The sequence below is a fragment of the Canis aureus genome, chromosome 9 (genome assembly GCF_053574225.1).
Source record: "Canis aureus isolate CA01 chromosome 9, VMU_Caureus_v.1.0, whole genome shotgun sequence".
NCBI lineage: Eukaryota > Metazoa > Chordata > Mammalia > Carnivora > Canidae > Canis > Canis aureus.
The window spans coordinates 4,978,423-4,998,702 of NC_135619.1; the positions used below are offsets into that span (position 1 = coordinate 4,978,423).

A 20,280-nucleotide genomic window follows, 5' to 3' on the forward strand; every position below is an offset into this window, starting at 1 on the left:
TATTTATTTCAGAGGGAGAGAGAATGAGCAGGGGAGGGAGAAGCAGATTTCCCGCTGAGCAGTGAGCCTGAGCAGGATTTGATCCCAGGACCCCAGGATCATAACTTGAGCCCAAGGCAGATGCTTAACCAACCGAGCCACCTGAGTGGCCCCCAAATGGAAGATTTGGAATAAGCATTTCACCTAAGATACACAAATGGCTAAAAAGCACATTAAAGATGCTCAATATCACTAAGTTATTCGGATATGTGAATTAAAGCGACAAGATATCAATTCACAGCGAGACAAACAGTAACAAGGGTTGGTGAGGATGTGAAAACCAGGACCCTCCTCCATCCACTGCTTGTGGGAACATAAAACGGTGTTGTCCTTTTGGAAAGCAATTAAATGGTCTCTTAAAAGGCTATGCATAAAGTTACCATATGACCCAGCAGTTCGATTCTTTCTGCACAAGAGAAACAAAAACATTTATCTGAGGGAAGATGTACAGGAAAATATTCTTAGCGACATTATCCCTGATAAGCAAAAAAAACGTACACAACCCACATGCCTGTCAACCGTAAAGGGGCAGATACAATGTGGTTGATACATACTATTAATATTCTTGCAATAAGGGATCCCTGGGTGGCGCAGCGGTTTGGCGCCTGCCTTTGGCCCAGGGCGCGATCCTGGAGACCCGGGATCGAATCCCATGTCGGGCTCCCGGTGCATGGAGCCTGCTTCTCCCTCTGCCTGTGTCTCTGCCTCATTCTCTCTCTCTCTGTGACTATCACAAATAAATTTAAAAAAAAAAAAATTATAAAAAAAAAAAAAAAAGATTGTGCGGGAAACGGCATTTAAAAAAAAAAATATATTCTTGCAATAAAAAGGAACAAAGTGCTGACATGCTACAAGGCAGATAAACTTCTGAAACGCTATGCAAACAGACACCAAACGCTACAGGTCGAATGACTGCATTTACATGAAATGTTCAGAAATGGCAAATTTATAGAGACAGAAGGTGTGTTTTTGGTGGTTACCCAGGGCTGGGGGCGTCTGAGGAAATGGGAACGTTCTAGCGCCGGTTGGCGGCGGCAGCTGCACACCCCGGTGAGCTGACCGAGCCGCCGGAGTTGCACACGTGTCCCATCACATGCCAGCGGCGCCTCCTACGGTCTGGACTCCTCGCCACCCGAGACGCACACGCTTTAAGCCCCATTTTGAAAAGGGGGACGAAGGCCCAAAGGGCTCAGAGACTCAGCCGGGGCCCTCCCTCTCAGTCAGGTCGCGGTTCCCTCCCGCGCCGCGCCGTGCGGCGCTGCCTCTAACCCCGTTAGCTAAGTCGGTGGCACCGCGGTGGGCAGGGGTCAGAGGCCGCCCACACACATCCCCGGTGCCTCCGAGGCGGCACGCGAGGGGGCACTGGGCAGAGGCGAGGCCCGCCGGCCCCCGGAGGCGACCCCCGGGGGCTGGCCGCGGTCCCTCACAGCCTGCTGGCGCCACCTCCACCTCAGGCCCACCGTCGGCCAAACAGGGGCAACCGCCTGGGAGCAAAGGTTAGATTCAACTGGCACGCTCCAGTCTCGGCCACCGCAACGGGTCCGCCTCCGAGCCGGGCAAGCGCCGGAGAAGGGGCCTCGCAGTCCACTGCCTGCCTGCCTGACGGGGGCACAGGGACCGCTTCCTGCATGTGCTGAGCACGGCGAGGCAGGGGCTTTGTGGAGTTGCCCCCCGCCCGAGCCAACCACCAAGTCAACTGTTCCAGAGGAGAACTGAAGATTTAACATGAGATGGGATCAGGGGCAAGGGGAACTAGGGAACTTTCTAGAATGATGAAAGGGTCCTAATACTAGACTGTGACAACGCTTGCAAACTGCATGAATTTCCTACAACTCATGGAACTACACAATTATAACAGGTGAATTGTACAACACGTGAATGTCTGCCTCAATAAAGCTGTTATTAAAAAGGAAGATCGGGGGGGCAGCCCGGGTGGCTCAGCGGTTTAGCGCCGCCTTCAGCCCAGGGCCTGATCCTGGAGACCCGGGATCGAGTCCCATGTTGGACTCCCTGCATGGAGCCTGCTTCTCCCTCTGCCTGTGTCTCTGCCTCTCTCTCTCTCTTTCTCTCTCTCTGTTTCTCATGAATAAATAAAATCTTCAAAAAAAAAAGTGGTGATCGAACACATTTTTTAAAAATCTATAAAACAAAAGGTGGTCTTTTAGAAATGGAATGACTCTGCTGTTCGGTTCTCCATCACATCAGTCTCCCAATTCCAACAAGTGCGACTCTCCTAGCTTCTCCCTCTCCTCCCTGCCTCCACTGATCTGCCTCCCAGCCCCCAGGACAGATGTTCTCAAAGCTTCTGGAAGCAGGCAGTAGCCCCTTTCTCTTCACTGCAACCCAACTCCAGACCAGCAGTGAGGCGGGGCAGGTGCCAGCATCCCGCAGCTCCCACCCCTGCCAATACCCGGCAAACCACCTTCCCCCTAGGAGCCCCAAGGGCCAGCCACAGTCTCAAACTCTCCCAACCCCCATCGTCCCAGTGCACGTGGCTCACATGTGCCCTTCCTCCCCACTCCTGTCACCCTGAAAGGCCCTGTGTGACAATGAACTTCACCTGCAATCTACTTCGACAGCCACCTCTGCTGCTCCAGCCCATGTCTTCCTCCTCCCCACACTCAGACCTTTGCCCCTGAGAGGAACTCTCCTCAACCCAGGTCCTCCGCTGGTGCCTATTTCCATCCCCTTCACAAGCCTGTCCCCAGGTGCTGCCTGCACTTCAGGACATACCTCTCTCCCCTTGGTCACAGCCACGGCAGAAGCCTGTCCTCACGAGGACTTGCCCGCACCCCAACTCAGGACCCAGTGCAAACTGGCTACCAGCCACACCTCAGACCAATCCCCTCATCCGTTAATCCCAGCCAAAGATGGAAAACGGAGAAACCCAATTTGGCCAAGACAACACATGATTTAAATAACCATCATTGGGGGCGCCTGGGCAGCTCAGTTAAGCAACTGACTCTTGAGCTCAGCTCAGGTCATGAGCTCAGGTCATGAGCTCAGTGTCATGAGATCGAGCCCCAGGTCCTCCGGCACTGCACTCAGCGGGGCATCTGCTTGACATTCTCTCTCCCTCTGCCCCTCCCCCCACCATGTGAGCACGCTCACTCGCGCTCTCTCTCTAAAATAAATCTTCAAAAAAAAAAATAACCATCATCAAGCATATAGCAAAGTGCTCAGCAGCGATTCAGGGACTTGTCCTCCCTAAACAAAAGAAATTTGTGTTAATATGAATGTGTGTTAATCCAAGCAAAAGGTACACTTCCATAAAAAATCTAAGTTTATAAGTCTGTATAGGTTCTACGAGGAAAGTTCATTCAAGTGCTCTTTTAATGATTAGGCTCCAAAGTCAAGAAATTAAATGCTGGCCACAGCTGAGAACAGAGCAGGCCAGCAGGGCTACAGGCTGAGGTCAGCCTGACTCAGCATGGCAGTTCCTCCACAGGGAGGCCAGGATGAGTATTTCACTCTGTGGCCACCTCTTCTCCTTGCTTCCCTTCATTCTATTTCAATATTATTTCACCCATGGAAACTAGCGATGCTTTAAAAAAAAAGAAAGAAAGAAAAAAGACTTCTCTAGGAGCAAAGGGTAAATGGGGTCCTATACTTAATAATGTTTAACCAATCATATATATATTTTTTAAGTTGATTGTGTACAAACCAGTGTGGCGGATGAATGAGCCTATTGACTATCTGGTGACCTGTATTTAATACTTTATCTTTTGAACTTGTGGTTAGAGAGGAAGGAAAAAAATCGAGAGATGATTAGTTTCGTACTCAGGTTGCACCTCTGTAACTGGGTCAGGTCTGTGGTTAAGCATTAAAAGGTAAAGGGATCACTTTGCCATTACAACAACTTTTCAATCAAGCCAAATTTCTTGTTCAACTAACATAAAGGCTGAGATCCCTGGGTGGCGCAGCGGTTTGGCGCCTGCCTTTGGCCCAGGGCGCGATCCTGGAGACCCGGGATCGAATCCCACATCGGGCTCCCGGTGCATGGAGCCTGCTTCTCCCTCTGCCTGTGTCTCTGCCCCTCTCTCTCTCTCTGAGTGACTATCATAAATAAATTTAAAAAAAAAAAAAACTAACATAAAGGCTACTCACAAAGTGGGTCATTCAACAATCGTTATGTCTTAGAGCCGGTAGGGAGTTCTAAACCAAGCCCCTACTTAACAGATATGAGAACCAAGGGCTGGGAGGAACACACACAAGGTGGCACCACAAAGCCACCAGGTGTGTGAAGACACTAGGCCTGTGCCGTCCCGTACAGCAGCCTCCGGCCACACAGAACAACTGAAACTTCAGCTGTGGCCAGTCCAAACTGAGTACACTGTGAATGTACATGCATACCCACTTCTGGTGATTTGGTGAAAACAAACATGTAAAGTATCTCAGATTAACTTTCTTTAGTGATTACAGTGAAATGATGATAGTTTGCATATGTTGGGATAAATAACAGGAAAGTTAATTTCACCTGTTACTTTTTACTTAAAAAAAAATGTGGCTGGGGTGCCTGGGCAGCTTGGTCACTGTGGAGTCCGACTTGATTTCAGCTCAAGCTGGGATCTCAGGTTCCTGGAACTGAGCCCTGCCCTGGGCTCTGCACTTAGCAGGGAGTCTGCGTGGGATTCTCTCTCTCCCTGGCTCTGCCCCTCTATGCTCACTCTCTCTCTAAAATAACAAAGCTTTAAAAACAAAACATAAACAAAGGAGGTCTTGTGATACATGGACTCAGGCCTGGTTCTGTCTGCGCTCAGCCTGCGTGTGGCCTCGGGCGAGGCTCCTCCTCTCCTTTACCGCTCCGTTTCTTCATCTGTAAAACGAAGGCCTCAGGCCAGTGGGTCTCGGGGAGGACATGGGGCAGAGGCTGGAGACACTTCGGGTGGGTATGCTCCAGGTATCTGGTGTGTGGAGGTCAGGGTGCTGCCAGACACCCCACAGGACTGGGGCAGCCCCCACAGCAGTTACCTGGCCCCAAACGTTGGCATGCCAGGGCTGAGGAACCTGGCGTGAGACTCGGGTGACCCCACAGGGGCTATTTTGACGAAGTGCCAAACTGTTTTCCCAAATGACTGTACTATCTACGATCCCCCATTTCTCCACATCCCCACCGACACACATACTTCTGCCAGCCCTGAGGAACGTGAAGGACTTTTTTAAAAGTCTGTTCTACTGACAATGTCCAAGGCTGTTTACAGAATACCAGCGTCATAAAGAAAAACATGAGCCACTGTCTTACCTGGTGCCTGTAGTTATACCAGCCGTTGGAACCTGCAACAATCACCACCCAGTGCTTGCCCCCGTCCTCGGGATCATCTATGGGAACAGCACCAATTCCCAAGACCATGCTGAGCAACACGGCCACTTCCCAAATCATCCTGTGCCTCAGAGTTCAATGGCAGAAATCTGGAAAGAGAAAAGCAGAATCAAGCAAAAAGGAATGACAAAAACAGACGACTACTGTTGTCCCCTAAGAAAACATCACAGCAAATGAGTCAGAGATGAAACCATTTGGTCATCAGACAGAACAGACTAAGGATAAAAACGATGACAGTGTGGAATTTTATCTTTACCTCTGTAGCCCCTTTCCCCACGGGAAGAAAGATCTACCCACTACAGGTTGAAGTTATGGGTATAAACCAAAAGAATACCAGGATAATCCTTTTGGCCATGTTAAAAGGTTTTAACAAGTTTTTGTTACAACTTGGAATACGTAGATAAAACCAACAAAATTCACCAACTGGAAAAATGTCCACCACGTTGTATGAAATGTCTGCAAGACAAGATGACATACGTAAGTAATGTGTGCCTACAATGTGTAGAAGGCAGGCATAGAAATTTGGTAGTTATTGATTGGTGGTAGGTGGAATTCAGGATGATTTTTTTCCCTCCTCTCTTTCTTTTTACCATAATTAACTGACATTACTTATGCAATACAGTTCATAAAAATTCAACGCATGTTCAATATAAGCACCGAGGGACAATTTAGAAGTTCACAAGTGAGATACCTGGATGAGCTATAGTCAAACAGTGGCAGCCCAAATTAACGTCTTTATACAACACTCCTAACCCATCTACGTGTATGCAGAACAGCAGGCATGGCAAAGGGTTCATTCCTTATTTTACAGAAAGGAGAAGTTAAAGCACACAAACTTGTCCGATATTCAGTTAGCCAGCTCTGGCCAGAGACCAGAACCTATGCCTTCTGAGTCCCTTGCTCAGCCTCTCAGTGACACGGCCCCACACTGAGACTTCATTTTTAATGAAGTACGTGCCCGATTTTATGCTTTACTGCCAAAACTTTCAAGTTTTAAGGCACAAAAGGCAGCACTCTGGCCGAGTCCTGGCCACAGCACATCACCCAGATCAGACATGTGCTCCGCATCCTGAATGTGTTATTCTAAAGAAACAGCCTTCCTGTGACAGACGCTAGGCCTGTGACACTGAGATAAGAGGGAAAACAGTCTCTGAGATGTACGGACACAGCAACAAAGTCTGCCAGGCTGACCTCTGACTCCTATGCCGTTCGTCAAACAGAGCTCATTCACTTACCTGCTCGTTTGTTCACCCGGGTGGCCCTAAACATGAGGGAATAGGAAACCCCGAATCCGATAAAAGTTTAAAAACCTAAGAGCACCTTAGGCCAGTGCTTCTCCAACCTGACTGTGACCCACAACCTCTGGGGATGCAATGCTGATTCAGTAGGGCCTGCGCTGGGCCTGAGACTCTGCATTTCTAACAAGCTACAGGCAATGCCCAGAACTCCACTCATTAACCTTGGCTCTAGTTCATGTCTGGCCCAAAGCCCTGTGAGCTGACACTGTTCCTTACCTGCCACCCCCTCCCTCTCCAGTATCCCCTTCAGGAACTCAGTTCTTTTTTTTTTTTTTTTTTTTTTTTAATTTTTATTTTACATAAAGCTCCACGCCCATCGTGGGACTTGAACTCACCACTCTGAGATCAAGAGGCACAGGCTCCATGGACTGATCCAGCCAGGTGCCGCATCCAGGAACTCCATTCTTAATGCCTAAACCAAGTTGGTGCTAGATTCATATTTCTCTAGCGTGACTTCAAGGTCACCCACCAATGAACGGGTAACCACAACAAAGTACCCTAGATCTGTTTTTAAGCTTATTCTGAAATGGCCATGCTTTTTGTTTGTTTTGTTTTCATTTTTAGAACAGTACATGGCAGATGAGGCCAGGGAACAGACGAGGGCAGTGGACTGCCCAGGCCACCTGGTGCCAGAACCAGCCAGCCACCTGAGGATGCTGTCCCCATATCCTCCTGGCCCGAATGGGAGGTAACAGCAGAGATGACAGTGACTACAGAAGTGATCCCACCAGCAGCTCTTTGATGCTGAGATCGCCTAGCGGCCTTCTGACTGCTGTAGAGCCTCCTGGGAAGCCTTTCCCTAGGGTAGCAGCTGGCACATGTTGTCTCTAAAGGGCTGGACAGTAAATATTTCACCCTGCAGCTCTCAGCTTCTCCTCACAACTGTTCAGTTCTGCCCTGGTACCATGGAAGCAGCCAGACACCATAATAATAAACCAGTGGCCGTCGAAATGTTGTGATAAAACTTGGACAGGTGGTCTCTGGGACCCACCCTGGGGAGCGAGAATATGCCCTCAGCCCACATGACCAGAACAGCCTAGCTTGTTCTTATCGTCTTCCATCAGCAATCATTAGATGGGCTCCTGGTTTGCATACCAGTCTCTTCTGAGTCTGGCTCATGTGACCTTTTTTTTTTTTTAAGATTTTATTTATTTATTCATGAGAGACAGCGGGGGCGCAGAGACACAGGCAGAGGGAGAAGCAGGCTCCATGCAGGGAGCCTGACATGGGACTCGATCCTGGGTCTCCAGGATCATTCCCTGGGCTGAAGGCAGCGCTAAACCACTGAGCCACCTGGGCTGCCTGTTCATGTGACTTAATCATGAAGAGGCTCATTCCTGGGGAGGCCCTGGCATGTGACTTTCCCCCTTCATATTTAGGAAGAAAAAAGGGTATGTAAACTACCAGAATCAAAAAACTGGCCTGAGGGCCGCCTGAGTGGCTCAGTGGTTGAGCACTTGCCTTTGGTTCAGGGCATGATCCCTGGGTCCCGGGATCAAATCCCACATCAGGCTTCAGGGAGCCTGCTTCTCCCTCTGCCTGTGCCTCTCTCATGAAAAAATAAATAAAATCTTTAAAAAAAAAACAGAAAACAAAACCTGGCCTGACTGTGAACCATAGAAGTGACAGCACCAGCTTAAGTGCCAAAATTGGCAACCACCGCAGCATGTACTGAAAAAGCACCGCCAGGTTATTTTTACAAATTCAAAATTATCTGTCATTCTTCTACTAACACACTAGCATGCTACCCCTCAGTGAGGAAAAGTGCCTTATTAATACACACGCGATACTTTCACAGTTAACATTTGGCAATGGTTTGTCTGCCACTTTTGTTTCTTATAAACAGAGTATGGTGCCTTGAACAGAATAGCAAGCTAAGTGTCTCACAACATGACACTGATCAGAAAATGTCACTTAATAAGCACATATGTTAAGTGGCACCTGGGTGGCCCAGTCAGTTCAGCATCCAACTCTCGATCTCAGTTCAGCTCTTGATCTCAGGATTATGAGTTTGAGCCCCGTGTTGGGCTCCATTCTGGGTGTGTAGCCTACTCAAATTAAATTTTAAAAACACATTATGTTAATACCATTTGGGGAAACATCCTGGGGCCTGAGGTGAAGATCAGACGTGAGCTGATTTCCATTAGCTGATTTTCCATTAGCCTCAGCAAGAACACATCTCAAAGCAGCCAGCCTCATCCAGCCATTTCCTGATTAGCAATATTCTTGATGATGTCAAAGCCTCAAAACAAAGTCCCAAATGATCCTGCAACATGTCTATGAGTCTACCAAAGAGAAAAGTTCACAAAGACGGAGTAAGCAATCTCTGCCGAAGTAGCTCTTTGCGATGGGTATTTTCTGCAGTCTCCCCCCTTCCCACCCATACAACACACATAGCCTGAGCACCCAGAGTGCTCACAAGCACAAAGAGGGAACCAAAGGACAGAATGCTTCACTGAGCTGACATGTAAATCCACACATTGTCAGAGGGATGATCTTTAGGGAAAAACTAAGGCAGGAGGAGTTCAGCAGCTGTGGGAGGCATTATTTTTCAAAAGGGAAAGACTTTAAGGAGGCGAGGAGATGGGGCCCCTGGGTAGCTCAGTGCTTGAGCATCTGCCTTCGGCTCAGGTTGTGATCCCAGGGTCCTGGGATCCAGTCCTGCATCTGGGCTCCCGCAGGGAGCCTGCTTCTCCCTCTGCCTGTATCTCTGCCTCCCTCTCTCTGTGTCTCATAAATAAATATATAAAATCCTTTAAAAAAAAAAGGGGCGGGAGGAGGTGAACCCATTTCTAACAGCAAAATGCTGGAGCAAGAAACACCGTTATCTACAGCGCGCTGCCTCGTTAAATCAGTTACGGTACCCCCTTAGGATGGGACACTGTGGAGCCTTTTAAAAGGTAGGGCAGCCTGGGTGGCTCGGTGGTTTAGCGCCGCCTTTGGCCTGGGGTGTGGTCCTGGAGACCTGGGATAGAGTCCCATGTCAGGCTCCCTGCATGGAGCCTGCTTCTCCCTCTGCCTGTGTCTGTGTGCCTCTCTCTCTCTCTCTCTCTCTCTCTCTCTCTCTCTGTGTGTGTGTCTCTGATGAATAGATAAATAAAATCTTTTTTAAAAAATGAAAAATAAAAAGACAAGGCAGACTTCCATGGGCCAAGAGCAAGAAGATCTGGGGGCTGTAAAGGGTATGTTCTGAGTGTGCAAACCACCTGTGAGGAGAAAAGGTGTCCCCCAGGGTGACCTGTGTTGAGATGCTGCACAGGACGGCAGAGTGTGTCTGCGATAAACCACGCAGTGTACACTTCACACGATCCTCACGAAGCTTCGTGAACCAGCCTCGTGGCTCTGCTCACAGAGCTGAGATAAGGGAGGCTGGATGGAGAGAGGAATACGCTGGCAAGCAGCCCTACTGGGGGTGACACACAGATCTGGTCCAGAGACTGCTTTTTCTACCATACCTCGTCGCTTGTCACAAAAAGAGTTGTTCATGTGAATGTTTGCGAGACCGGGTAACCACAAGCAGGCGCCCAGGACGCTCCACCCAGGGCTCAAGCCCTTCCTCCAGCAGGTCACCCCACCACCACCCCACCATGCTCTTTGCCACCCTACTATTTTAAGGCAGTTGTGGGCAATCTGCGTAAAGAGCTCTCCTCTTAGAAGAGCCCTTCAAAGGAGAACCTGAACCACACAAAGTCAAGACCAGCAGCCAAGCCTTTACAGATGAATTTTACCAGCCTCCAATGATAAGTCCTCTGCTGTTCCCACTTTGCCCTGTGTCCCTCTCAGGCTACAGGGCTACCCAAGGTCATAATTCCATTAAAGGACTCCACTTGACTTAAAGAAGTATATTAGCAAGTGAAGTTAAACTCTTGAGAGGTCTGGGACAGAATGCCCATTCTAGAGAAACCGTCAACAGCAATCCAGGTAATGAGACCCCAATCACAGGACTATCTAAGCAGCACAGTCAAGTTCAAACCAAAGTCTGACACCAGAGCCCACACTGTAACTACCACCAGGTATGACCTCTCACCACCAGTCCTGATTGGCTACTGGCCCTGGGTTAGAAACAGGGAACCATCAAAGCCAAGCAAAGCAGCCAGCTCAACAATGACACCTGAAAAGAGCCTTCCAAACGTGAACGTCTTGGTTCCTGCTCGCTACTCTCCAGAGGCTTACAGTAAGATCAACAAAGGCGGACCCTGATTGACCCATGCCGGAGAGACCAGGGTTAAGGATAAGGACCCCTCCTTGACCAAAGTGAGCCATCTCAAGCAGATCTTGGCCTGCTAAGTTCAGTTTACCAAGAATCCTATGAGAACGGCCCACTTTGACATCTAATCAAGTTCCTGTCAGTAACTTTCCATCCGCTGACTCTCTCAGCCCATAAATCCCAGCTATCCTTGATGTATTTGGACCTGAGCTCATATCTACACTGAAGTTTCTGGCCCTAATCTAACTGCTGGAAGAAACTCTGTCTTGCTGTTTTTAACAAGGATTTAGAGCAATTTCTATCACAAGACATATAGCTGCTAAGTCTGACAAAAGCCCTCCCTCTGGGCCTTTGTCTCCCTATGCAATAACATGGTAGAACTAAATTATTAAGGTCAGATTCAGTTCTCAAATCTTTAATTTCCTGTTTGAAGAGTGACACTAAAACAAAACCCAACTAGCTCTTATCTCAAATCTCCAATGAAAACTGTAGTCTATTCAGGTTAATCAATATTATTCCTATGGAGAAAATTTCTGATTCAGTGGCAAACTGGATTCTAAATGAAAGCATGTCTTTTGGTTCCCTAATTCTGATTCTATGCAATATTTTCCTTTATATCTCTGTAAACTGGATAATGGCAATGCAAACAATTCCTATTTAAAGACACACAAATGAATTATATCAAATGGAGGTTGGGTTGGTTTCCAGTAGAAATAAGCCAGCTTTGCCTGCCATTTGCCCATTCATTTCATGATTTCTGACCCTGGAGTCTCCTTTGATCCGGCTGCAACCATCACATTACGTCTCCTCATTGTAAGTTAAATGTAATCTTTAATACGTGTTCACTTTTATACATATCTGTATTGAGTGATGACTTGACCTCTTAAAAATTATCTTTTGGGGTGCCTGAGTGGCTCAGTCGGTTAAGCGTCCGACTCTTGGTTTCAGCACAGGTCATGATCTCATGAGTCATGGGACCGAGTCCAGAGACAAACTCTGTGCTCAGCAGAAAGTCTGCTTGAAGAATCGCTCCCTCTGCCCCTCCTCTCACTCTTTCTCTCTAACAAATATATATATATATACATATATATATATTTATTAATATATATTAAAATCTTCTTAACATTACAAAAAGTGTGAGCAACTAAATTGTATTTCCAAATAGACACAGTCAATAAACACTTTTAAAATCTCTTAATGGTCATTTAGAAGAATTTTGGAATCTAGCAAAGTAAAATTTGCCCAATCATTAACAGTTTTTCCATTTTTATTTTCACAGCTACCTGACACCTGAATTCCTTTTACCAAAATTACTATTTTTGAAACCTGGTATCAAGGTAGTTTGTAGTATTTTCCCACAATGATTGAATGACTTTTCTAGCCAGATGTGGAATTCTTAAAGTTAAAATTTTGTTATAATTTTTATTTCAAGAAATCGAAGGGTAAACAACAGAAATATACCAAGTATAATGAAAAACATCTGGCAACTATCATAAAGCCCATAAGCTGTTAATATACTTTGCAAATCTGTGAACTCTCTTTTCCCATAAAATAAAATATTACAGATGAAATTTCTTCCCATGTCCCATCCCATTCTCCCCACAGAGAAGATAACGCACGGTCACAAGTTAATATTTCTTTTCATTCACTTTATTATACTTTTAAAACATATATGTCCACTTTATAAACATTCCCTTCTAAAGGACATTTAGGCAGTTTCAATTTATAATAATTGTTTGTCATCATAAACAATGTTGCAATAAACATCCTAATACTCCTGGCTTATAAATGTCTGTTTCTTAGGCTACTTTCTGGAAGCAGAACCACTTGGTCTTAAGGTACACATACTCATTTTGATAATAGCTATTCAGTTCTAAGACACACTTCTGCCTGTAGTGAATCTTTTCCTCAAATGTCTATCATCTCTTAATAGTATCAGACTTTATAATTTGTAATCTGCTGAATATGAAGTGATCAAATCATGGGTGCAATTTCCACTTCCTGGAATGCAAGACAATTTGGGTCTTATCCTTAACCGCATCCTCGATACTTGTGACAATTTCCCATCATAATCTGGGATTTGAATTATGGTCTACAAAGCAACCTCTGCAGTTAAAAAAAAAAAAAAAAAAAGTGCTGGGTAGTTCCTCAGAGGATAGGTTGGAAAACTCAAGAGACAGCATTCACTTCAATATACTTTTACTGAACAGTACTGGATATGGTGTATTTCACCTCCTTAACAATTCAAAACTTTCTCCTCTCTTCTCCTTTCCCACTGCAATGTGGGAAATTAAATCCTCAGCAATTCTCCTGGGAATTACTGCTTAGCTCCCTATTGTGACCCTCTCCAATACTTCTTCACACCACAGACTACCTAAGATACACATCTATTAAACTCAACTTCCCAGGCTTTCAGGACAAAATCTAAATCTCTTAGAGCAGCACAGAAGGCCCTGCAAGTTGTACCACTCTACTCTTAGGAATCGGAGCTCATGAAATCTATAATCCACATGAAACCCTTTGTTCAAACCAGGCTCCAGGACTCCAGGTCCAAAATCCTGGCTCTTTCCATGCCTTCACCATGCTGTTTTCCTGGTGAAACCTTCTCCTTCATCATAGTAGCTTCTGCCTATCTCTCAAACCCCACTCAGGAATCCCCTTCCCAGAAACCAGGATTAGATGCTTTGAACAGGATTAGATGTGGCTCCTGTGTAAACCTGTAACACTGGAATGATTCTCTATAGACTGCCTCTCCCCTTTACAAATAACCCCTGCTCAATAAATAAGGCTCAACGAACGTTTGCTAACTAATGGAACCCTACAGAAAAAAAAAAGAAAAAAGAAAAAAAAAAAAGCTGAGCTACTGCACTATGTACCACAGGGCAAGTCTCAAACTCTTGGTGTTTATTTTTATCTATAAAATGAAGCGCATGATACAAAGTTCCCTCTCCCAGGCCCCAGATTCTACAATGCTCGGCCCGGAATAACCCCTGTGCCCACAGTCTCATTTCCAGTAGTTAAGGGGCAGGGGACCTAACCAAGCTTTCAGTTTCACGCCGAAGCTAATCATCCTGAGTTCCACCCGCTCAAGCCCCTGAGAACAGGGCATCCCTCACGTCCCAGGAGGGATGTTTTTACACGGTTGGGTATTTCTGTCGTCGTAGGCAACAGTTTTTCCGCTTAGGCTAAAGAACCGGGTGGAAATAGGGGCAATCACCGCCTCCCCAGCCCCGAGCGCCTGACCTGCGGCCGAGCGCGGAGGCCGGAACCAAGCGCCAGACCCGCCCCGCGCGCCCCGCGGGCCCCAGCCAGGACCGTCCCCGCGCCCCGCGGGCCCCAGCCAGGACCGTCCGCGCGCCCCGCGGGCCCCAGCCAGACCCGCCCCGCGCCCCGCGGGCCCCAGCCAGGACCGTCCGCGCGCCCCGCGGGCCCCAGCCAGGACCGTCCGCGCGCCCCGCGGGCCCCAGCCAGGACCGTCCCCGCGCCCCGCGGGCCCCAGCCAGACCCGCCCCGCGCCCCGCGCTTCCAGCCGAAGCTCGCACGGCGAAGGAGCTCCAGGCAGCCGACGACCACCCTCGGGCGCGGGCTGAGAGGTCGCAGCCTCTCCCGCGGGATGCACCGGTTCCCGAAATCTCTTTCGCAAGGTGAGGAACAGATTACTCAGGGCGGCGGGAACTGAAAATCGCTCCCGTGCGGCCCGGAGCCGCGGCAGGCGGACGTCCCCGGCCCGGAGGTGGGCGCCTGGCCCGGATCCCCGGCCGGGGCGCGCGGTTACCTGCAGCGGGACGGCGGCGGCGGCCAGACCGTGGGAACTCCGCGCCACGCGCAGCCTCAGACGCGCACCTCGTGACGTCGCCCTGCAGTGATTGCGGGGCAGCCGCGGGCCCCGGGCTTTAGTGGCCTAGGGCGCCGCGGTGATTGGCGAGCCTTCGGGGGCGGGTGTCTGCGGAAGCCAATGGGAGGCTGAGGGGGCGGGGCCCGAGAGCCAGACGGACTACAAATCCCAGCATGCACGGGTCGGGGCTTCTGACCCACCCCTCGCGAGCCCCGGGAGAAGCTTGGGCGGTGAAATGGGGGTGGGGGGCCGAGGGGCGTGGGGCCTGCCTGGAGCCACGGTAATTCCAGAAACGTCCAGCGAGGGGTCGAAAGCAGGGCGCCGAGCGCTGCCACCTGGTGGTTTTCAAACTTGTCGCACTTTGGAATCATCTAGGGAAACTTGAAAAATACTGATGCCCCTGCCCCTCCAGACTTTCTTTGTCTTGAGTTCCTTGGTCTGCACGTGTCCTGGGTTTGGGAATCTTTAAGGATCCCCGGGTGATTTCGGAGGCGCGGATTCCCTTAACCCTGGAGCTAGCCCCCTGAGACATAGGCACGATTATTGTAGCTCCTGCTTTACAGTTAGGACGATTGAGGGAGGTTGAGCCACGGAAAGTAAATTAATCTTCTGAAGATCACATAGCCCTAAAGTGGCAGGGCCAGAACTCACCGCAGGGCAATCTGTCTAGCTCCAGGATCCTGACCTCTTAATCCCTATGCAATGCTATTTTTCAGATGTTTGGTATTATTATTTCATAGGGAAATGGGGAAACAGTATAGGTACCTGTGCCTGTGGTAGAGCACAGTAAATTGAGTTGAGTGGAATTGATGTGAGCGAATAAGTGCAATCCTACCCAAGCTCATCAAGTGTAAGATCTAGGGCAACATTCACGGGTTGTGTCATTTGATCTTCTTTTATAATATTTTTTTTTACAGTAAGTCATGCATCAGCATATTGCCCTGAGCCTGCTCCCTATTTTTATAATAAAGTCTATGAGAACACAGCCATGCCACTGGTTTAGGAATCATCTCTGGCTGTTTTTGCAAAAAAAGGCAGAGTTGAGTAGTTATACAAGAGACTGTATGGCCCACAAAACCGAAAATATTTACTGTCTGATCATTTACAGAAAAAGGTTGCCAACCCGGAGTCAAGTACTTCACACCCCTAGCTTGGAAGTGACCATGGCCTTCAAGCCCAGGTCTATCCAAGTCCAATGCCAATTCTCATGACCAGGATGCTTTCACAGTCTTCCTCAGTGGGGAGTCTTAGGAGTTCATTCAACCATTTATGCAAGAACACGTTTAGTGAATGTCCCTTATGTGCCAAGTGTAACTGATTATTGAGAGAAATTGGATTTCTTTTCTTTTTTGGGGGGGGGGGGAGAGATTGAGAGAGCACATGCAGGGTGGAGGGTGTTGGAGGGGCAGAGGGAGAGGGGGAGAGAGTATCTTAAGCAGGCTCTATGCTCAGTGCAGAGCCCTACTCGGGGCTTGATCTTACAACCCTGAGATCGTGATCTGAGTCAAAATCAAGAGTCAGACACTTAACCAACTAAGCCACCCAGCCACCCTGAGAGAAATGGGATTCTGTTCCTTCCCCTTGGTAATTCACCATCTAGTAAGAAAGGAACAGCATGTCTTTAACCACTCCCTCAACTCACCTAGAATAAATGGTGACCGTTGGCTGGTTAGGTTTTCACAGGTGAAATGGAACCAGGAAGTGGTGGCCTGATGCCAGGTATATTTAGGCAAACAAGGATCCAGGAGTAGCCCCCTCAGTCTTCCTCAGGAATACCATAAACTAAGGGCTCAGAGGGTGGGACAAGAGAAGGAGGTTGAAAGTTGAGGACCAATAGGTGGCTGGGGGTGACGAAGAAGAGTTGGAAGGCAGGCAGGCAGGGACAAGGGGCCTCCAACCTAAGAAGAAATTACCCTTTAAAGGATTTTACACCACCCTGGAAGGAGCCCTCTGCCCTTTCCTAGGTGATAGGTAGATGACAAAAACCTGATTGGATGATAGGTGAATTGGAAGGTTCATCAGATTAAAAGAGCCCACCAACAAGCCCATAAAAACCCCTAGACTTAGAAACTCTGGGGCCAAACTTCTTGGGCCCCCTCTCTCTTTGGGAGCATTGTGCTATTGCTTTACTATGGCTCAATAAACTGTGCTTTGCTGCCCACCATTCTTCATCTGGTCTACCTCTTCATGGTCACCAAGAACCATGGGCACCAAAAGAAGAAATCCTGCAACAGGGGTTGGCAGAGGCTCCCATGGTAATGGTCGGGGGAGATGCAGAAGAGACTGCAAGGTGGCTAGCCTAGGCCACAAGGAGGAGGCTGGGATGACAGAGGCCTGGAAGGAGAAGTAGGCGCACATAGTGGGCTCCAAATTCCAGTCCCAGCTCCAGCACATACAAGCTATGTGACCTGAGCAAGTCAGTGCCTGTTTCCTCAACTGCAAAATGGAAGAACCACACCTATTCTCTATAACTTAAAGGAAACACAGTGCTGAGCACCCAGTGAGTGCTAAGTAGTACCAGTAGCCACCTGCTGGGTTAAGAGCAGAATGAGAAAAGGAAAATAGGAATCTCTGACTTTGTGGCTGCCTGTGCTCGGATACCTCCACCTCCGCATGAAGTGGCAGCATGGTGTGGGAAGGGCAGCACCAGTAGGAGACATCAGGAACCAAGAGGTAGGCACTGAAGCAACCCCAGGGTGGCACAGGTGGCAGGGGGGTGGCAGGCTCCCTGTAAACATATAGGCATGGAGCCCTCTCAAATGTCCCCAGTGGAATTCTCACCGGGAAATTCACAGTGTGGGGGGCTCGGATGTTAGGGTGGCTCAAACCAGATTTAAATCTGTGATATCACGGACTTAAATCTGTGACGTCACAAGAATGTGGCTGATCACCCAGCCCACCAGAGATAAGGGCACTGAGGAGACCTTTCAGATTCTTTTTCTATCTAATAGTGGGAGACTAAGTGAAAGGTTAAGATTGGGATCCCTGGGTGGCGCAGCGGTTTGGCGCCTGCCTTTGGCCCAGGGTGCGATCCTGGAGACCCGGGATCGAGTCCCACGTCGGGCTCCCGGTGCATGGAGCCTGCTTCTCCCTCTGCCTGTGTCTCTGCCTCTCTCTCTCTCTGTGACTATCATAAATAAATAAAAATTAAAAAAAATAAATAAAGGTTAAGATTATAAAGCAGTAAGAGAGAAAGTAAGAAAGAAATTGGTTTAGAGTAGGGTTTCTGAAAAAAAAAAAAGGAAAAAAGAAAGAAATAGGGTCTCTGCACCTCAACACAACTGACATTTGGGGCCCGCGTAATTCATTGTTGCATGTGGGAGGTTGGGGGATGTCTGGCAGCATCAGCGTCTCTGGCAGGTATGCGCCTGAGGCCAGGACCAGCCTTCCCTCAACTTGTGATGACCAGAAATGTCTCCAGACATTGCCAAAAGCTTCCTGGGGGAAGGAGGGGCAAAACCTTCATGTACAGCCCCTCCGCCCCACCCCTGCGTGTTGAGAACTGCTGGTTCAGACAGAGATAGGGCTCATCGTATCCTTCTGGTTGGCCCTCCTTCCCAGCTCCAGATGTCCTATGTCCTGGGTTTTGATTTTCCATCTCTGCCACTTCCTGGCTGTGAGATCCTGGACAATCGTTTCACTTCGTCTGCTTTTCCTAGGGTTGTAAATCAAACAAATTGACACGCATAATGAAAAAACTCAGAACAGACCTAGTCCGGTGTCAGCTGTTACGGATTGCGTGATGCATGGCGGCCACTAGCCAGCACCCTGAGAAGCCTACATTCACTTGTCACAGATGCACTGACCTTTTTCATGTAAATATTTTGATTGAAATATACAATAGTGTTGATCTAAAAAAAAAGGGTAAACTGAGGCAAGCTCAAAAAGGAGGAATTTATTTGGGAAGAGCAGGGGAATTGCAATTTGAGACAAGCAAACTGTTGAAAGCTACAGATGAGCCCAGTGAGGGTTTGAGGTGGATTGTACTTGTGGGCAGGAAATGTAAAGAAGGGAAGGTTCAGCCAGAACGTAAGAAGCAAATGTGAATGAAGACCAGCTTAGAAAATGAAGGAGTCCAGGACAGGCCCCAAAAGGTGTCCCTTTGGCGTTTGGACTTTCTTGAGCTGAAAGCACTGTGGGCTCAAGAGAAACTTTGATCCCTCCCTTAACCACATAGAAGAATCTATAGGGTCTTTCCCCAAAATAAGAGTTATTAATGAAGATAAATCTCATCTGAGTGACCAATCTGTGTGGTAGGGCAAACTTCTAATTACCAAACATCCACTCCTCTTCTTCTCACCCTGTGAGTGCTTTCCTTTCCTCTGAAGGCCCAGACCCCTACCCCTTCTCCTTAGCTCAGGATGACCTATATAACTCATTTCCACTTCCTTGGAATGTCCCTGTCTGTGTGGATTCCCCACACGTACATTATTAAATTTTATTTTCTTCCGTTAACCTGTCTCATGTCAATTCAATTCTCAGTCCTGTGAGAAGGATCTCTGTGGGGACCAGGATTCTTGCTTCTTGACACAGTACAATATATAGGAGAGAAAATTTGCTACTTACTCCATTTTTACATGTCCAGTTCAGTGGCATTAATCATGTTCATGTTATCACAACCAATCTACTTCCAAAACTTTTCATCAACTTGAAAATTATGCCCTCCTTCCTCAAATAAACTCCTACCTGGCTAACATCATTTGACTGCCGCTTATTCCCATGACCTCATTTCCTGTCACAGGACGCACTCCACTCCAGCCCTTGTGGCAATTCCCTCCAATTCTAATGCAACTCCCTCTTCCTGGCATGCCCTTCCCCCTGAGTCACCCGGCTGGCTCCTGCTCCCTATCCTGTGCCAGCTGTCCTAAAACAGCACACAAAACCCCATTACTCTATAGAGTTTTTCATCTTGCTTTACTGGTTCTCTATACATTTCTTAATTTCCTAGCTCTTCACTAAAATTTAAGAGCAGGGGCCTTGTTTCTCTTACTTATTTCTATAGCTCCAGTGCCCAAAGCAGTAGCTACCATATAGTAGGTACTTGGTAAATAACTATCAGTCAAAATTTTTAAAAGATTTTATTTGACACATACACACACACACACACACACACACACACACCACAGCGCAAGCAGGGGGAGCGGCAGGCAGAGGGAGAGGGAGCCCGATGCAGGACTCCAACCCAGAATCCCAGGATCATGACCTGAGCCAAAGGCAGATGCTGAACCATCTTAGCAACCAAAATCACCCAGGTGCACTTATCAATTGAGTTAAATGGCACAATAAAGGTATATGCACAGATTGCTGTGGTCCTGAACACGGGGGGTGGGGGGGGCACCATCTCTTCCTGGTGGTTTTTGAAGGACTTCCAAGCAATTGATAAGCATTAATTTAACTCTGGTAGGCAGTATTCTTAGAATGGCCCTCCAGGACCCCTCACTCCTGTATAATCTCCTCCTGCAGGATGGGTGAAACCTCTAAATAGGATATGTTAGAAAAGAAAGAGCAGGCCCAGAATGGAGTCATTTATGATAAAACCCCCATAGCAAACCAACTGAGACTTCATACCTAACCTGATTGC

At 48.1% G+C, this 20,280-nt stretch overlaps 1 protein-coding gene across 2 annotated transcripts in view; it reads right to left on the reverse strand.

Moving 5' to 3' along the window:
* The window catches only part of LGMN (legumain), a 32,098-nt gene extending 17,301 nt beyond the window's left edge, over positions 1–14,797 (reverse strand). Inside the window, exons 1-2 of one of the 2 annotated variants that reach the window (XM_077908540.1) lie at positions 14,640–14,797; positions 5,282–5,448 (exon numbers count right to left, since the gene is read on the reverse strand). In XM_077908540.1, the coding sequence (XP_077764666.1) occupies positions 5,282–5,419 (138 nt within the window). In that variant the 5' untranslated portion in view covers positions 5,420–5,448; positions 14,640–14,797. Of the gene's footprint in view, positions 1–5,281; positions 5,449–14,639 lie in introns of those variants that run through there. The other variant, XM_077908541.1, reaches the window with a different exon arrangement.
* Positions 14,798–20,280: the final 5,483 nt, after the last annotated feature.